The sequence below is a fragment of the Leptosomus discolor genome, chromosome 6, assembly GCF_034619465.1.
Source record: "Leptosomus discolor isolate bLepDis1 chromosome 6, bLepDis1.hap2, whole genome shotgun sequence".
Lineage (NCBI taxonomy): Eukaryota > Metazoa > Chordata > Aves > Leptosomiformes > Leptosomidae > Leptosomus > Leptosomus discolor.
In genome coordinates, this window is record NC_141396.1 from 28,574,538 (window position 1) to 28,590,698 (window position 16,161).

General features: G+C 37.8%; 1 protein-coding gene across 2 annotated transcripts in view; it reads left to right on the forward strand.

The window, feature by feature from the left end:
• Window positions 1-14,639, forward strand: part of RET (ret proto-oncogene) — a 35,046-nt gene extending 20,407 nt beyond the window's left edge. For both annotated transcript variants that reach the window (XM_086467220.1, XM_086467221.1), the window contains 7 exons: window positions 2,749-2,856; window positions 4,403-4,617; window positions 4,723-4,845; window positions 7,686-7,756; window positions 11,721-11,858; window positions 12,738-12,837; window positions 14,460-14,639. In XM_086467220.1, coding sequence (XP_086323346.1) covers window positions 2,749-2,856; window positions 4,403-4,617; window positions 4,723-4,845; window positions 7,686-7,756; window positions 11,721-11,858; window positions 12,738-12,837; window positions 14,460-14,639 — 935 coding nt within the window. The remainder of the gene's footprint in view (window positions 1-2,748; window positions 2,857-4,402; window positions 4,618-4,722; window positions 4,846-7,685; window positions 7,757-11,720; window positions 11,859-12,737; window positions 12,838-14,459) is intronic.
• Window positions 14,640-16,161: the final 1,522 nt, after the last annotated feature.

A 16,161-nucleotide genomic window follows, 5' to 3' on the forward strand; every position in this document is an offset into this window, starting at 1 on the left:
GGATCAGGCTAACATCACCCATTCTTTCCCTGTAACAGATGCAAAGGGGGTAATTTGTCCAGGTATTAGGGACTCTACACTGCCTGATCTTTAGAAAGGAATGGTATGTATACCAGTATGTTAATGGAGAAAGCCTCTTGCTTATTGCATAAAAGACATCTGCTGCCTGAGCTGCGTAGATGAGCACAATCTGTGTTTAAGAACAGACCAGGGTAGGCCTCTCCTTACTTTGTCAACTTGGCATTATGTACTGGGGAAGGAACAAGGAGCAGTTAAGTAATTAGCTGAGCCAAAATGGCCTTGGAGCAATGAATGGAGTTTTAAAGGAACAGAACGATAATTTTTTCAGCCCACTATTAGCACTTTTCTCATATGAATTAAGCCTGACCTCCTGTATGATACAAATGCCTTCATTGCGATAAAATTAAAAGGGAAAACACCAACCAATACTTCGGCTACATGGACAGTGGGACTGAGTGCACCCTCAGCAAGTTTGCCGATGGCACCAAGCTGTGTGTCTGCAGTCCAGAGGGATCTGGACAGGCTGGAGAGGTGGGCCTGTGCAAACCTCATGAAGGTCAACAAGGCCAAGTACAAGGTCCTACAGCTGCGTCAGGGCAATTCCAAGCACAGACACAGGCTGGGCCATGAGTGGATTGAGAGCAGCCCTGGGGAGAAGGACTTGGGGGTGCTGGTGGATGAAAAACTGAATGTGAGGCAGCAATGTGTGCTCACAGCCCAGAAAGCCAATTGCATCCTGGGCTGCATCAAAAGAAATGTGGCCAGCAGGTGGAAGGAGGTGATTCTGCCCCTCTACTCTGCTCTGGTGAGACCCCACCTGCAGTGCTGCATCCAGCTCTGGGGCCCCCAGTGTAAGAAAGACATGGAGCTACTCGAGCAGGTCCAGAGGAGGGCCACGAAGATGATCAGGGGGCTGGAGCACCTCCACTATGAGGACAGGCTGAGAGACTTGGGGTTGTTCAGCCTGGAGAAGAGAAGGCTCGGGGGACACCTTATAGTGGCCTTACAGCACTTAAAGGGGGCCTGCAGGAAAGATTGGGAGGAACTTTTTATCAGGGAGGGTAGTGATAGGATGAAGGGTAATGGTTTCAAGCGGAAAGAGGGTAGATTTAGATGAGGTATTAGGAAGAAGCTCTTTACTGTAAGAGTGGTGAGGCACTCGCACAGGTTGCCCAGAGAAGCTGTGGCTGCCCCCTCCCTGGCAGTGTTCAAGGCCAGGTTGGATAGGGCTTTGAGCAACCTGGTCTAGTGGAAGGTGTCCCTGCCCATGGCAGGGGGGTTGGAACTAGATGATCTTTAGGGTTCCTTCCAACCCAAACCGCTCTGTGATTCTATGATAAATAGGTATTATTTGCAATTTGTAAAAACAAGGGCCACAAAGCTTCGAGAGCTAATTGTCTCCATTTGTACACTATCAAAGTTTTTCCAGCAGACAAACAGGCATGGTACATGGGGAACTTTTTTCTGTTCTTGCACATGCTACAGTTCCAGAGCTAGAAAAATGGGACTTTCTCACAGGCATTAAGTTGATTCTGTTCGGTTCCGTTTTACATAAATGCATATTTTTTGCAGTCACCATCAGTAGTGAGACACTGCACTCCCTGGGGTAGAAGACTGAAGTCTGAGTGTAGGTTCAGACTGTAAAATAATATATGGCAGATACAAACACAGTAGAACAGAACAAAAATTTATCATGACCAGGGCAAACTATTAGCACACTTGTTTTAAATGGATATGTAAATACATCCTTTAGTGCTTACAGCCTTCATGGAAAAACACACAGCACAGTATCACAGAGCAGAAGATGAGCTTGTTTTTTATCAGCCCTTTATTAAAGGTGACCACATACTTGTCAACTCCCCAGTAATGACACTCTGTAGGAACTGTCCAGGGAGGTTCCGTGTGTCAGAGAGATTAAGGATGAGGTAGGAAAAGAGTTACCTCTGACCTGTGGTGTCTTTATGACTAGGGATCTCCTTCAAGCCCCAGTACGTTCAAAGAGGAAGTTTGTTAGAAGAATTCTGCAAAAAACAGAATGCTTGAAAGGCCAAGAAAGCCTCTAGGGGCTATATATTGTCATGTGATTCTCACTGACATCAGCAAAGTCTGCACATATGTCTCCCAGTAAAATCAATCTGAACTGTATGTTTAGCTTCTGAACTTTAGATCTGGATGTGTGCTACAAGTGTAAGCCAGTAGATTAATAGACTTTTACTCCATCAGAAAATGTATTTAGGAGGAGGAGGGCTATATCATAGGAGTTAACTGAGCAAGTCTCTTTGATCATCATAAAATCTTAGCTTTTTTGTGCTTCTGAAGCTTTGATTGCACTGATTCACCCTAAAATGTTGATTTAGAACACTAGAAAAGGTCTGTAATAATTTCATGGCATCTGCAAGGCATTACAGACTTGTCTTAATTCTTGGCTGACCTACTCTTTCTGTAGTCATTTTTATCAGGGCAGGTTGATGATCAGAACAAGTTTACCAAGCCAGAAGAGCAGCAGCCCCATTCACTTGGTTCTGATATGAATGACTGCAGGAGAGTGGAGATGGGGAAATTTCTGTCCTGTGGGGTAGTATGGGGTTTTCCAACCTCTTGCTAATTCCAGGAGAAATGGTAGATGGAGAAATGGTTGACAATACATACAGAATGGTTGATGGTACATACAGAACTCTTTTGTAATGCTTTCCTAACCATGACTGTGTATTTCGACACTTTTTGCAGAAAATGCTTCCCAAAGCGAGCTGAGAGATCTGCTTTCAGAGTTCAACCTTTTGAAACAGGTGAACCATCCTCATGTCATCAAACTTTATGGAGCCTGCAGTCAAGATGGTAAATATTAGAATCTCATTATTAAGATGAAAACATCAAGCAAAGAAATAAAGAGCAGTTCGTTGATGAGTTTGGACCACTGCTTAATAATTGCTGAGCACCTTTTAAATTTGCTGCTGGCTGAAAAAATGAGGGACAGATAAGAAAAGCAATGTTTGAAGGGAAGGGGAAATGCTAATTCAGTGTAACTAAGCATTCTTTGTGGTTTTCTTCAATACACATTTTGATTCTGAAGCTATTTTAAATGTAACCAATCTACTACCAATTCTCCTCCAATCAGTATGTATTTTTATGTTATATTGATGCTCAGCAATTGTTTACAAATATGAGTTATATTTAAAGTTTAATGGAATTTTCATTATTGTTTTTATTATTCATACTAAAACAATGCTTTCAGGCCTGAGCCAGGGAGTGACATCTCCCTTTGAAAAACAAAAACAAAGCCAAAAAAAACCTACAGATCGTTTTGTTGAAATATAGCTGGATAGTTAGACTGACACTCAGTTTTCATCCCCAGTCACAAAACCACTGTCTCCCTCCTGTGTGAAATAGTTGCTCAAAGCCACGTAATTAAAAGGTATATTTCAAGGGGGAAAGTTTTCAGACACATGTATTATAAACTGCCAATGAAGAAAATTTTCATTGTTGTGCATAGGAACTGATGTGAATAATTTTGTTCTTTTTAAACAAAGTTGCATGGCAACATCCTCTTCCTTTTGCATCTGTAATTATGCAGCCTAAAATCCCAGTAAGCATGTTGCAACCTTGGGCAAAGGCCTACCTTCTTTGCTGACCCAGTTCTGTCGCAGGTGGCACTTCTAGTTGTAGACAAAGGATATAATTCAGAACTGAGTCATCTCTGAGTCTTAGTACAGTAATGAACTGGCGGGGTAGGATTTTTTTTTTCAGTACAATGTATTTTTTCATCCCAAAGGAAGTGAATTGTTTCTGAGTCACAGGCTTTTAATAAATATCAAGTTAATTCATTAGCGTATGAGGTGGGAGGGCTTTGATACAGCAGACAATTGTATTTATCATTAAAGCCCTAAGTGGTATTATTCATGTGGGTAATGGGAAGGAGAAACTAATGGATTGAAATGTCAAAACGTTTCTAAGTGCTCTGAAAAGGCATCTTAAATACAACACGAATTACCAGGTGATTTGTGAGCTCAGTATCACACACTCCAGAAAATTATTTTGATTTCTTATTTTTGAAGTTTCTCCAAGTTAGACTGTTTCACAGATCTGATTTGTAAGAAGGCTGTCTCTTTCTTAGCCTCAGATTAGATGAGGGAATGTAGGCATTCAGGTAAGAGCTTGAATTCTGCTTTGATTTAGATTGAAACTCACTCACTTTGCATAGAGGATGTAAGCTAAAAATATTCTATGACTCCATGGCTGATTCAGTGCCTTTTATGTAAAGGCCAGAGGTGTCTGGAATTTCTGACCCTTCAAAACAATGCGCTGATTAGAAGAGACTTTTTTGAAAAAAATGAAAATGGATATCTATTAATTGTTTACTTATCAGTGTGTTTGTTTATTTCAGGGCCACTGTATTTAATTGTGGAATATGCTAAATATGGCTCCTTGCGCAGTTTTCTCAGGGAAAGTCGAAAAGTAGGACCAAGCTACGTGGGTAGTGATGGTAACAGAAATTCAAGTTATTTGGATAACCCTGATGAGAGAGCCTTAACAATGGGAGATCTGATATCGTTTGCATGGCAGATATCACGAGGAATGCAGTACCTTGCAGAAATGAAGGTAGGGCAGCGTAACAGTGATCTGAGCATGTCCTTGTGATAGACAGGCATGTCAGCAGTCTGTTCCCCCACAAGAAGCATGACTATTGTTGGTTTCTTCCAAAAGCTTGTCCATCGTGATTTAGCAGCCAGAAATGTACTGGTGGCAGAAGGGCGCAAAATGAAGATTTCGGATTTTGGCCTCTCCCGTGATGTATATGAAGAAGATTCATATGTCAAGAGGAGCAAGGTACAGTGCATATTAAAGTGGGAATTATTACCTAATCAAGAGAATGAATTTATACTGCAGGACTTCCACACAGAAGACAAAGATATTAGCTATTTTTAATTAACTTAGAGTAAGTCTCTATTTCAAAGAAGTAAAAATGAAGATGAAGCAAAACTATAAGCTTAATCATGGGACAGTAATATATATACATGTAAAAGATGTATCATATTTAAGTCACCATTACCTCCTCCACCTCTTTTTGTTGATTTGTCAACAAAACAATTTATTTCAAATATGTAAAAGTTAATAAAAGAAGGGTCACTATAATAATTAAGGCCTTGAAGCATCTGACATACAAGGAGAGGCTGATAGAGCTGGGTTTGTTTAGCCTGGAGAAAAGAGGGCTCAGGAGGATCTTGATGTGTATAAATGGGATGGGAGGGAATAAAGCCAACAGAGCCAGGCTGCTCTTATTGCGGCCCAGTGACAGAACGAGAGGCAATGGGAGCTATTTTAAAGATGAGTTCCATATAAAGAAAAGAAAAAACTTTTTTACCATAACAGTGATTGAACACTGGAACAGGCTGCCCAGAGAGAATCTCCATCCCTGGAGATACTCAAAACCTGGCTGGAAATGGTCTCAGGAAACCTGCTGTGGTTGACCCTGCTCTGAGCAGAGGGGTGCAGTCACCATCCACCTCAGCGGTTCTGTGATCCTGTGAAAAGTTGCAAGACAACATGTAAAAAGCAGGATGAGATCTCCTGGTTTTTAAAAGCAATATGCCAAATAGTCTGTAATAAATTATTTCTTTTTCTTAAGGCTAGAGAGTTCACACAGGATGCTTGAAAATAGTGTGTGTTATGTTAATGTAAGTACAGAAGAATGACACCTTTTTCTCATTGAAGGAGCTCTTAACTATTAACGTTTTTACAGATAGAGAACAGCCCATTTTTAATTGAGGTGGGCCCTGTCATTTATGCAGTTCCTCATCACACTGCTTGAAAACACAAAGATTCCATAATTTTTCTCTGTCTCTTTTCGTATTTATAATTAAAAATATAAACAAAAAAGTCCTAAGGAGTTGAAAAAAATTCAGACAAATTCTATAAAGATCCTAATTACAGGAATTATCACATCTATGCAGAAGACTTGAAGCAAAACCCTCCTACAAATCCTTCCAAATGTATGAGGTAACAAATCTTAATCAAAATGGTACATCCCAGGTCAAGGTAGATTAGGAGCCAATGCTACCTGCCAGAGGTTATTTAAAGCACTACTATTTTGCTTGTCACAGTAAATTATTGTCAGGTGCAGTTCTGTCTGCTCGCAGAGCTCATGGCAAGATTCAGCATACGGTAACGTTTCACCTGCAGGACTGTGCAAAAGAAATTTGATGGAAAGACAAGTTATTGAGTCACATCACTACTTCCCTGAAAAGACAAGCTTGAGCATAATAACTTCGAGACTAAGAAGATAAGTTAAGGCTTGTCATTTATTTATTCTTGTAAAAAACACTGTCAAATACAGCAAGCCAAATCCTGCTTTCTGCCTGTTTGCATCCAGTGGTGACCGACATCAGCAGACAAGTCAATCCCAGGCCAAATTGTGGTGTTCACTAACACTACTTTCTGTTGACTCTTTCTAAGATGAGTAGTGTTGGTCCTGTTTTCTCTAGGACTTAATATGAAAGAGTTGCCAACAAAATTTTTTGCATGTGAAAATTTGAGAATTTTATGAAAAGATTTTGATAAATACTGTGATATTTCAGTTTAGCTTTCCCTGTTTTTTAGGCCAGTTTGTGTGAATGTTTCATAAGTCAAAATAAGTTGTGAAGAAAAAAAACCTTTTGGAAGACATGATCATATGTAAAAGGGCTCTGCCATGTTCATTTAGCTATCTTCTGATGTATGTGTTTTACATTGATCTATAGCAGTTGCTCTGTATTTTAAGACTGATGCATTTACATAAAGGCAGTTTCATTTTATTTGCGGAGTGTTGATGTATTGAATAGATATTTTCTCTTTACTTCTGAGACACTCATCGCTGTAGTATTATTCAGAGCCTAACAAGCATCTCTCTGCTTGCATAGGGAAACAGGGAAAAGAAAAAATTGAGAGAAAGGAAGGACAAATTTAAAATTCTACTGAAACAGTTCTTGCATATATATATATATGAATTTCACGAGAAGTAAGGCATATGAATGTTAGTGATACTGTGAAGGTTATAAAAAGTCTTGGAAATTTTGCAAAGCTAGATTTTCATAAATACCTGGGTCAGATTTTTCAGATTTTATCAGTGAATTTCTGCCAGTGAGAAGTACCAACTTGTAGATTCAATTTAGTAACCAGTAATCAAATATGACTGTCCAGGTACAGTTCTGAAACCAAAGGTATCTTAAGAGCTGGGTGCTTCCATTTATGCATGATCCCTCATACAAATGAGATAGCTCTTCCTCTTTAATGATCATTCCCCATCATTTTTGCATTTGCACATTTCCCAAAAGCAATGGGAAGACAGACATTCATGTTTAGAAGAATATAACTCTTTGGATGAAGCTCTTTGTTAAGAGGAGAATTGAGTTTCTCTGACTTAAAACAGGTGACCATCTGGAAAAAAACCCACACCACCTTATTGTACATAATTAGATTACTGAAATGTGTAGAATGAAATGAATGAGTGATTTTAAAAACTCTTGCAATTGTTGTCCTCCCTGTTTTTCTTCTCAAATGCCAAATCATTCAGTCCATTGGTAAATACTAGAATACGGATGGAGTATCTGTTTTGAAGATAACTACCTTGGTTTTCCTTCCAATTACAATTTTCTGACCAGTAATTGCATTGTTGCTTTTCTTCCTCCTAGGGTCGGATACCTGTTAAATGGATGGCCATAGAGTCCCTATTTGATCATATCTATACAACACAAAGTGATGTGTAAGTGTAAATTCTTGCATTCTTGATGGGTTATGTACTTGTTCAAGGAGATGAGGAAGAAAGCACAACAAGGTTCAAAGCTGTTACTCTTAAAAGAGACATGAAGAACACAGCCTGGATGGCATCATTAGCTGGCAATGATACATCAGGTTTTTGTTCTTGAATTAAATCTGAAGAAAAGATTATCAGAGGTATTTAAGTACATAATTCCTATTGAAACCACAAGGGTTCAATTTGTTCATGTGACATGGTTGTCTTTAAATATGTAGGCACAAATTACTAGTCTTTGCTAAAGAAAATAATAGTTATACCTAAACTTCCGAGTTCCTGTTCATCACTTGTCTGTAACACTTGCTGACAGATGAGGGATGGGGTGGGAAGAAAGGAAGAAGAATTTAACGCCTGGCCGTACTTCTATTGAAACCAACGACGAAACTCCAATTAATTTTAATGACAGCCAGCTCAGACCTTAGGGGAATAGTCTGGTTCCAGGGCCAAGATGAAAGTTCGAAACAGAGATCCTGAAGATGGATATGCTTCTGTCTCCACCTGTGATGATTAGGTGGCAAGGCAACCCCAACTAAGCTGTTTTCACGTCTGATAAGCAAGGAGCCAGGCAGAGGAGTGTTTGTATACACTTAATTCAGGATCAGATACATTCATTTCTTTCACTCTGGGATGAATGATGCTTGTGACTAGTTGCCAGGCAGACACTGTAAAATTTAGAAGAAAAATCTCTAAGGGACTGCAAAAGCTGCAGTACTTATACCTGATTTTCTGCTAGGTAGCATTTTGGGTAGCATTTGATACCTTGCAAGTTTTCCTTGAAAGAGGATCTGCCTAAAGTAATGTTTTCATTAAACTCAAATTAAGTAAAACATACCAATCTCAATGACATTTCACTTTGAGGGGAAGCACTTTGATAATAGCAACCTTTTGATTTGTACTTCTAAAATTATTTACATTCACTTTTACTCTTCTCTCTGCAGGTCAGAGCAGTTTTAGTGAAGTAAAATATTTTGCTTGCCTTGGAAATTCCTTACAAAATGCATTTCCAAAATACTTTAATTTACTTTGTTTCACGTGGAGTAAGAAAAGCTAAAAGATTGGGGTAGTTCTTGGGAGAATGTTACTATTACTTAGGTCTGCTTACAGATTTTTCTGGGTCTCTTTTTATCCTCGTCAGAGTATCCGTTGTGCTGACCTGCTGCTCTGTAATGACTCTTCCCAGAGAATTGTTAAAATTCTTTTAAAAACTTCTCAGTATATTTTCAATTTATTCATTTTCTGCAAAACAGATTTGTCATGATGGTTTGGGGCCAGAACAGATTGTGTTGTTGTGTAACTGCCTCTTCTTTGATCGTTGATTGATCTTCTGGATCCAATACCATTCCTCCCTGCTTGTTTTCCTGATGGGCTGCTATTAAGCCCAGGAGCCCATCTCTTGTAGATGTGATACAACGCCATGCAGAGACTGCCCAGCTGGCATCAAGAAAGCTATCTCAGAGCCCTGTGCAGCACACTGGTGCTGTGTAGCTTTACTGCTTCCCAGATCCGGATTAGTATCTCTGTGTAAAGCCATGTGGATTTACCAGCTTGCTTGGAGATGCATCTGGTATTCTTAACAGAGCACTGCTTTGTGCTTTGTAGGTCTGCTTCAATACAATAGCATAAAAGGTCTAAATATCTGCCACACTTACACAGTGCCTTTGCCTTACTGGTGAGGTCATCTTCACTATTCATGTCATTACACATGAAGTAATCTAAGAGTGTTACATAGCAGCTCCTAATTTAGGCAAGTCCCTACAGAACAGTACTGTGACACACACAGTGAGTTGCAAAGCAAATCCTCTCCAGCACTAGGTTCCACAAATGCCATTCCAACAACAGCAAACTGATAAGTGAAGTACTTTTCTGCATACTTTTTTTTGAATAATCTTTGCTGTTTGTGGTGATGCAATTATGTTTTAGGTGACTATATATATTAATATATTCAACAGCCATTCTAATATGCTCTTTTTTTTCCTCATACTCTGTTTCTATTTTCCAGCCTCTTCCTTCTAAAGCCTTTCTATATAGTTAGTGGTTAGCAGTGCTTAATAGCAGTACCACTTGCCAGCATTTACAAAATCCCATTTTTGCCTCAGAGGTCGATGACATCAGTGGAAAGCTAGCCTACTGTCTTCCTCTTCACATATTTTTCTTTCCTGTTTTTTTCTGATCACACTTTTATTCAGCAATAAACATAGCAAAATGGAAAATTTTTCATTTCCCATTTCTCCTCCCATAGTACTTAATTTGTATAATGATTTGAAAGCATTGCAGCATTCTACAGCATTTTACTCTAATATGCCCATTTACTAAACAACTTTAAGAAATTACTCATCTGATCCCTCCTTCCATATTCTGTAAAATTCCTCTTGAGCAGAAGAGGTGGATTTTAAAAATAAAACCTGCCACACTACAAAGTTTATTTGAATTAATCATGGGCAGAATTATAACCTGATGGCAGAGCATAATTGGCTTCAAAAAGGGTATGAGGAGGTATATTAATAAACTATATGAAAATGCTATAAATATTCATTAGCTTTCAAGAATGTGCAGAGTGATTAAAAAGTAATTCAGTCAATGGCATTAGGGAGAAAAACAGCACCATACTGCTTAGGACTGCGTGAGACTCACTTTGGCTTTTCTGCCCATTTTGGAAGTTTTATTGCTGTACTTTTGGGGTTACCATTGCTCTTTAAAATGTGAGAAGCACAGGTGGAATGTAGTCAGACAGGAGGTGATATTTGTAGCTAACATTTTAAGATCGAATTTTCAAAAGGAATTAGACACTTCTGTTTGGTTTGGCATTAGGTGTGTAACACTTCCTAAAATCATCTTAAAAGTGGAGTTTGTACAGAAATTACCCAATGTTGAGAGCACAAAAGCTAACATTTGTCATAAATGGTATGTAATTTTGCTTCCAGATGCAACCCATTGAGTATCCCCTTTGAGTGAAACAGTGTTGGCTAGTTTCTTTCATTTTGAACATCCAAATTTTAGCAGTTCTGCCAGTTGAGCAGATTCACAGTAACTTGAAGCTTCTTTGTGTCTCAAAAAAGCCTTCCACTAAAGAAAGAAAAACATTTTTGCCTCTTTTCTTCTGGCTCGCCCTCCATAAATGGATTAATTTATTCTATCTAAATATTTCCAACCCATTAAGCAAGGTCTTTTTGTTTGAGCTCATCAATAAAGTAAGTTAAAAGAAGTCACCATTTCTTCTGTTAATTTCAGAAAACAGTTTCTTCTGTCTTCTGTTCTATGTTAAACTCTGTTTTAGGCATTTGGTATTTCCAGAATAAGTTCTTCCCTCTTCTTTCGTAAGTCAGGACTTTCTTAAGTCCCGAATCACTGAAATGGCCCAACAGACCAGCTGAAATCATGTTGCTTATGATTGAAATAAACACATTGTGCATATCAGGAAACACAACCTCATAGTCAAGACAGCAAACCAGTCTCTTGGTAACTGGTTGAGCCAGACTGTGTAAATTTAGACTATTATTTCTAAGTAGGAGTACAAGGGCTAATTAGGGAGCTTAGACTCCCTCTGTAGCCAAAGAAAAAAGAGAGGCACCTCCAGGAGCACAGTACTGAAGAGGAACAAGCCTTTGGGCTGGGCCACCATGGGAAGGACTTTCTGCTGTCTAGAGAAGATGGGCCTTCCCAGGATACAGTCAGCTTTTGTCAATGGATAAAAGAGTATCCCCTATCTCTACTGTCTTTGTTGCTAATCTTTTTAATGAACAGTATTTGGGAACAAGGATGGCCCTATATGCATCTGTATGGCCCCTCTGACACAGCAATGTCTTAAATTTGGGCGGGTTCTCAAAACACTAAAAAGAGATTTGTTGGATGAAAGTCACACTAAAGCTCTTGAAACATACCACTCTAAATAAAAGCTCATTTTTCTCTTTTTCAGATGGTCATTTGGAGTTCTGCTATGGGAGATTGTAACTTTGGGAGGCAATCCCTACCCAGGTATTGCTCCTGAAAGACTCTTTAACCTCCTAAAAACAGGCTATAGAATGGAGAGACCAGAAAACTGCAGTGAAGAAATGTAAGTAGCCTTGATCTCATTAGATTCACAAAACTTCTCTTGAATAAATACATTTTTTTAAAAAGGGTTAAATAAATACCACATAAATACTATTCTGTATATCTCAGAGGTATCATCAAAATATGTAGTGCTCAAAAGAATGTAATGAAATTAGTGAACAGTAAAGTGCAGGAAAAGAATTGCCAACAGAATGCTTGCAGCTACATCCAAAATACTCGTAGGATATCAAATAACACACTTGCCAAACAATTAAAAGAGTTTGAATATTCAAAACATCTGAGGGTGGGGAGGAGGAGAATTTCATAAAATGCAGTGGTAGCTGAAATATTCAAGAAAATGTTTCAGTACTTTTCTGCAAATGAGACAGATGTTCCATCCACAGTCATTGTCTATAAGTTGTCCTGGCATTACAGGGGAGAAATGATACTTTGACCCAGAAGTCTATACCCTAGAAGACACTAATTTTCTGTGACTTGATTAGCCCATGGCAATTTCTTTTCTATTTGGAGATAGTTCATATTTTATTGGCTGATTTCTTAAAACTCTCTCAAAGTGAAATATCTTCTCTCTGTGGTTCTTCCATGGCATTTGGAGATAAGGCATGAATTCAGCCTGTATATCTGGTCATGGTCAGGTTTTTTTAGAAAGTTACAAGGCTATAATCACTATGACATTTCTTTTGACTGATTTTCAATATGAAGTATGCTTTGGCCACATCCGGTCTGAGGAAACACAGTATAGGTAATATAATTTTATTTTTTTAATACCATATAAAGAGAAAAAAACCATTACGGGTTTCTGAATTTAGGGCAGGGTAGAAGTTTACAAGCATCACTTCTAACAGTTTTGGGGTTTCTTTCACCTTGTGGTGGGTCACAGGTACAACCTGATGTTGCGCTGCTGGAAGCAAGAACCTGATAAAAGACCAACGTTTGCTGAAATCAGCAAAGAACTAGAGAAAATGATGGTGAAGAGTAGGGTAAGTATGGGAAAGCATGAGTTTTTGAAAGTTTTTGTGATCATCCGAGGTTTGAATATGCAGAAAGAATGATTTTATTTTTTTTTCCCAAAAAGCAAAGTAATTTACTTTTCACCCAATTTTGAAGTATTTGTGTATCTAGTTTATTCCAAATCAAGTATCCAACTTTTTGAAAGCAGTAGTACTTCATATAGCAGCTTTGGTGACTTCAGTTCTAAATGCAGCTCTTAATCTGTCTAGCTACCTTAAATTTAAAAAAAAAAAAAAAATTCCTTATAAATTGCACTCCTGAATAAATAACCCTACGAGGCCTAGAACTAGAAGAATGCAGTATTTCCTTGAATTTGATTTAGTTACATGATAGCAACAGAGATACGAAAGCTCTATGATTCCACTATTCTGAGTTATTTTAAAACTATTATAGTCCTGTATAGACGTTCTTTGAATGAACGGATGCTGAGGTCTAAAAGTAAGTCCAAGGTGCATATATTTATAAAATGTACACATACCTATTTGCACATAAAAACATAATTTAAAAAAAAAATGGGGAGGCAGGCAGTTACAGAAATGAAAAACAGAGGAAATACAGCAATCATTACCAGATTTAACAATGTGATGGCATTTACGTTGAGTGCAAAAAGGACTAATAAACAAATAGGAACAATTTTGTTCAGAATGTGAATGTATAAATAAATTCTAAATTAAAAATGTCAAAGTGAAAGGTCTAGGCTGTACATTAAATCACTTTGACTTGTTAAGCACTAACTTATAGCTGCTGAGAATCTGCATGTCCAGTGACAGACTTGTAATAGAGAGGCTGCAAGTTTTCTGAAATTTTTATCATAATTAAAACGAAAGCAAATACAAAATACAGCTTGACAAATTAGTAATTTTTCTTCTTGTCTTTCTGAATGAAAAATTCTGAAGATTTTTCAATTTATAAAATTGGGTAACTTTACCTTTTTTAATGTTTAATTTCAGTAAATTTCCAAAGGGAAAGCTATTTTTAAAGGAAAAGTGTATTTTAGATTAGTTGAAAATGCTTCACATTTGTTTTTTACATCAAAGCAATTCAGCAGCATAGATGGAAACCTATAAATTCTTATGGTTGACCTAAATATTTAGTTTTAGACCAACAGCAGCACAAGCTTTATTTGGCAATATTTACACAGCTAATTTTATTCAGGATTATGTAATAGCTTTTGTAAAATTATGAGAAGATCTGAGTACGTACCCCTTTAAGCGTGCGTATGTATCTATATAGAGAGAGACAGATCAGCCACAGATATGTATCAGGCATAACAGAAATTGAAGGTCAAACAAATCAGTTATCACAGCCCTTTAACTTCTTCATTATTCTACTGAGATGCAGGATTAAGTAAGGGAAGTATTAATATGTGTCTAGCATGTCTAGTGTTCTGTCAAATCACATACTTCCAAAGATGCTGTGGTTGCAGAAAGGGAAAGCCTACTCGCAGTTGCCAGAGGTACTATCAAAAGACAAACACAGTGGGGTCTGCAGTTACTTGTTTTAAAGAAACCAGATGCACATTTAGCCTTTATACCCAACCAGCAACACTGCCATGTATGTTAACCTAGCTTGTTCTGTGTTCACTTCTTAGGACTACTTAGATCTTGCAGCTTCCACACCTTCTGATTCTTTACTTTATGATGATGGGCTCTCAGAAGAGGAGACACCACTCGTGGACTGTAATAATGCTCCCCTCCCTCGAACCCTCCCTTCCACATGGATTGAAAACAAACTCTATGGTAGAATTTCACATGCATTTACTAGATTCTAGCAACACAAAAAAAAAAAAAAAAAAAGATTTTTCTTCTGCACTGTTCTCAGACTCTGTAACCCCATTACAGTGTTTCTTGTCTGAATGAAGCCAATCAGAATTTGCTTGGAAGCTTCTTTTGGGGTTTTTTGTTTGTTTTTTTCTTTTGGTAAATGTCAAAGTTTGCATCAGGATCATCCTTCAGTCATTTTGCAGCTGTGTTTAAAATAAACGTTTTTAAAAGGATGTGAAAATAAGCAAAATGAGTAGATATCATACAGTAAAAGGAAAAAAAAGATCAGGGAAGTATTCTCAGGGGAAATATAAAATGCTAATGAGTACCTAATTCAACTATCCTGTTGGGGGAGGCTAGGAACATTTAAAGTATATTAGACTGCATCTCTAATTTAAGCAATAGACTTTTTTTAAAAAAAAATGGTTTTTGCCATAGCTTAATGATACAACCCATTTGCAACATTTTTCATTTATCAAGATGGATTTCTAAATTTCAGCTGCTGTTAATGCATTCTGGATCCATAAGCTGAAATGTCTATTTAATGTATCATAGAATGAAATCAGAGTATTATATACAGAAGGTAGAAATACTGTATATAAGTATTATATACAGACTAAATCAACATGTAAAGTCCTTCGAACATTGAATTAACAATGGGCATTTTGAAAATACACTCAGCTGTTTTCATGTCCTTTGATTTATTATGAAAATGTCAGTACTAAGCCTTGATTGAGTGATGTAGCAAGTGTTTTTAAAAAGAACATATGCTTTCATATTGTGATGGTGAGATGGACAGTAAAAATGGTTCTTGCCAAAACTCCTACATTTTGTCTCCTGATTAAATATTCTACATGTTTTTAGATCTTTACTAACATCACAGATTTTTTTTTTTCATTCTTCAAGCAGTACGACTTTTGAAAAGTTGGATCTTGTAGCTTAAAAGTTGCCATTAATACATGGCTTTGGGTCTATTTTTGATCTATACCCTAGCTATAATCTTCTTTAATAGGTTTCCCCAACTCATGTTCACTTTGGGGCACTTCGTGGCCAGATTGTTAAAAGAATGCAGTAACAGAAAAAGTTGCCACCAAGGTTGATGGCAGATGCTGAATGCTTAGAGTAACAAAATCAGATTTCTCTTTTTGAAAATCTTGACGCTGGTATGGTTCTCTGCTTGTACAGCTGGATCAACATGGTGCTAAGCACTCTGCTTCCATTTTGGTGATTACTTGTGCCTAAACTGAGAAAGCAATTACTGGACTCAATGCAAATAATTACATGCCTGAAATAAATGTATAAATGCTGAATCAAGACAAGAGTGCTCAGGACTTTGTTGGACTTTACTCAGTTGTGCTCCTTGGATTTTCTAAAATTAAGCAGGGGATTCTTGGTGAGGGTGTGAGACTGTGAGACTGTACCCAAAACCTCACTGAAGCCAAAGGAAAGGCGCCCATTTAAGTAAATGGAAATACTCTCAGTCATTGGAATGGACTTTGGATCCTGTCCCAAACAGGTTTATTAATTCTT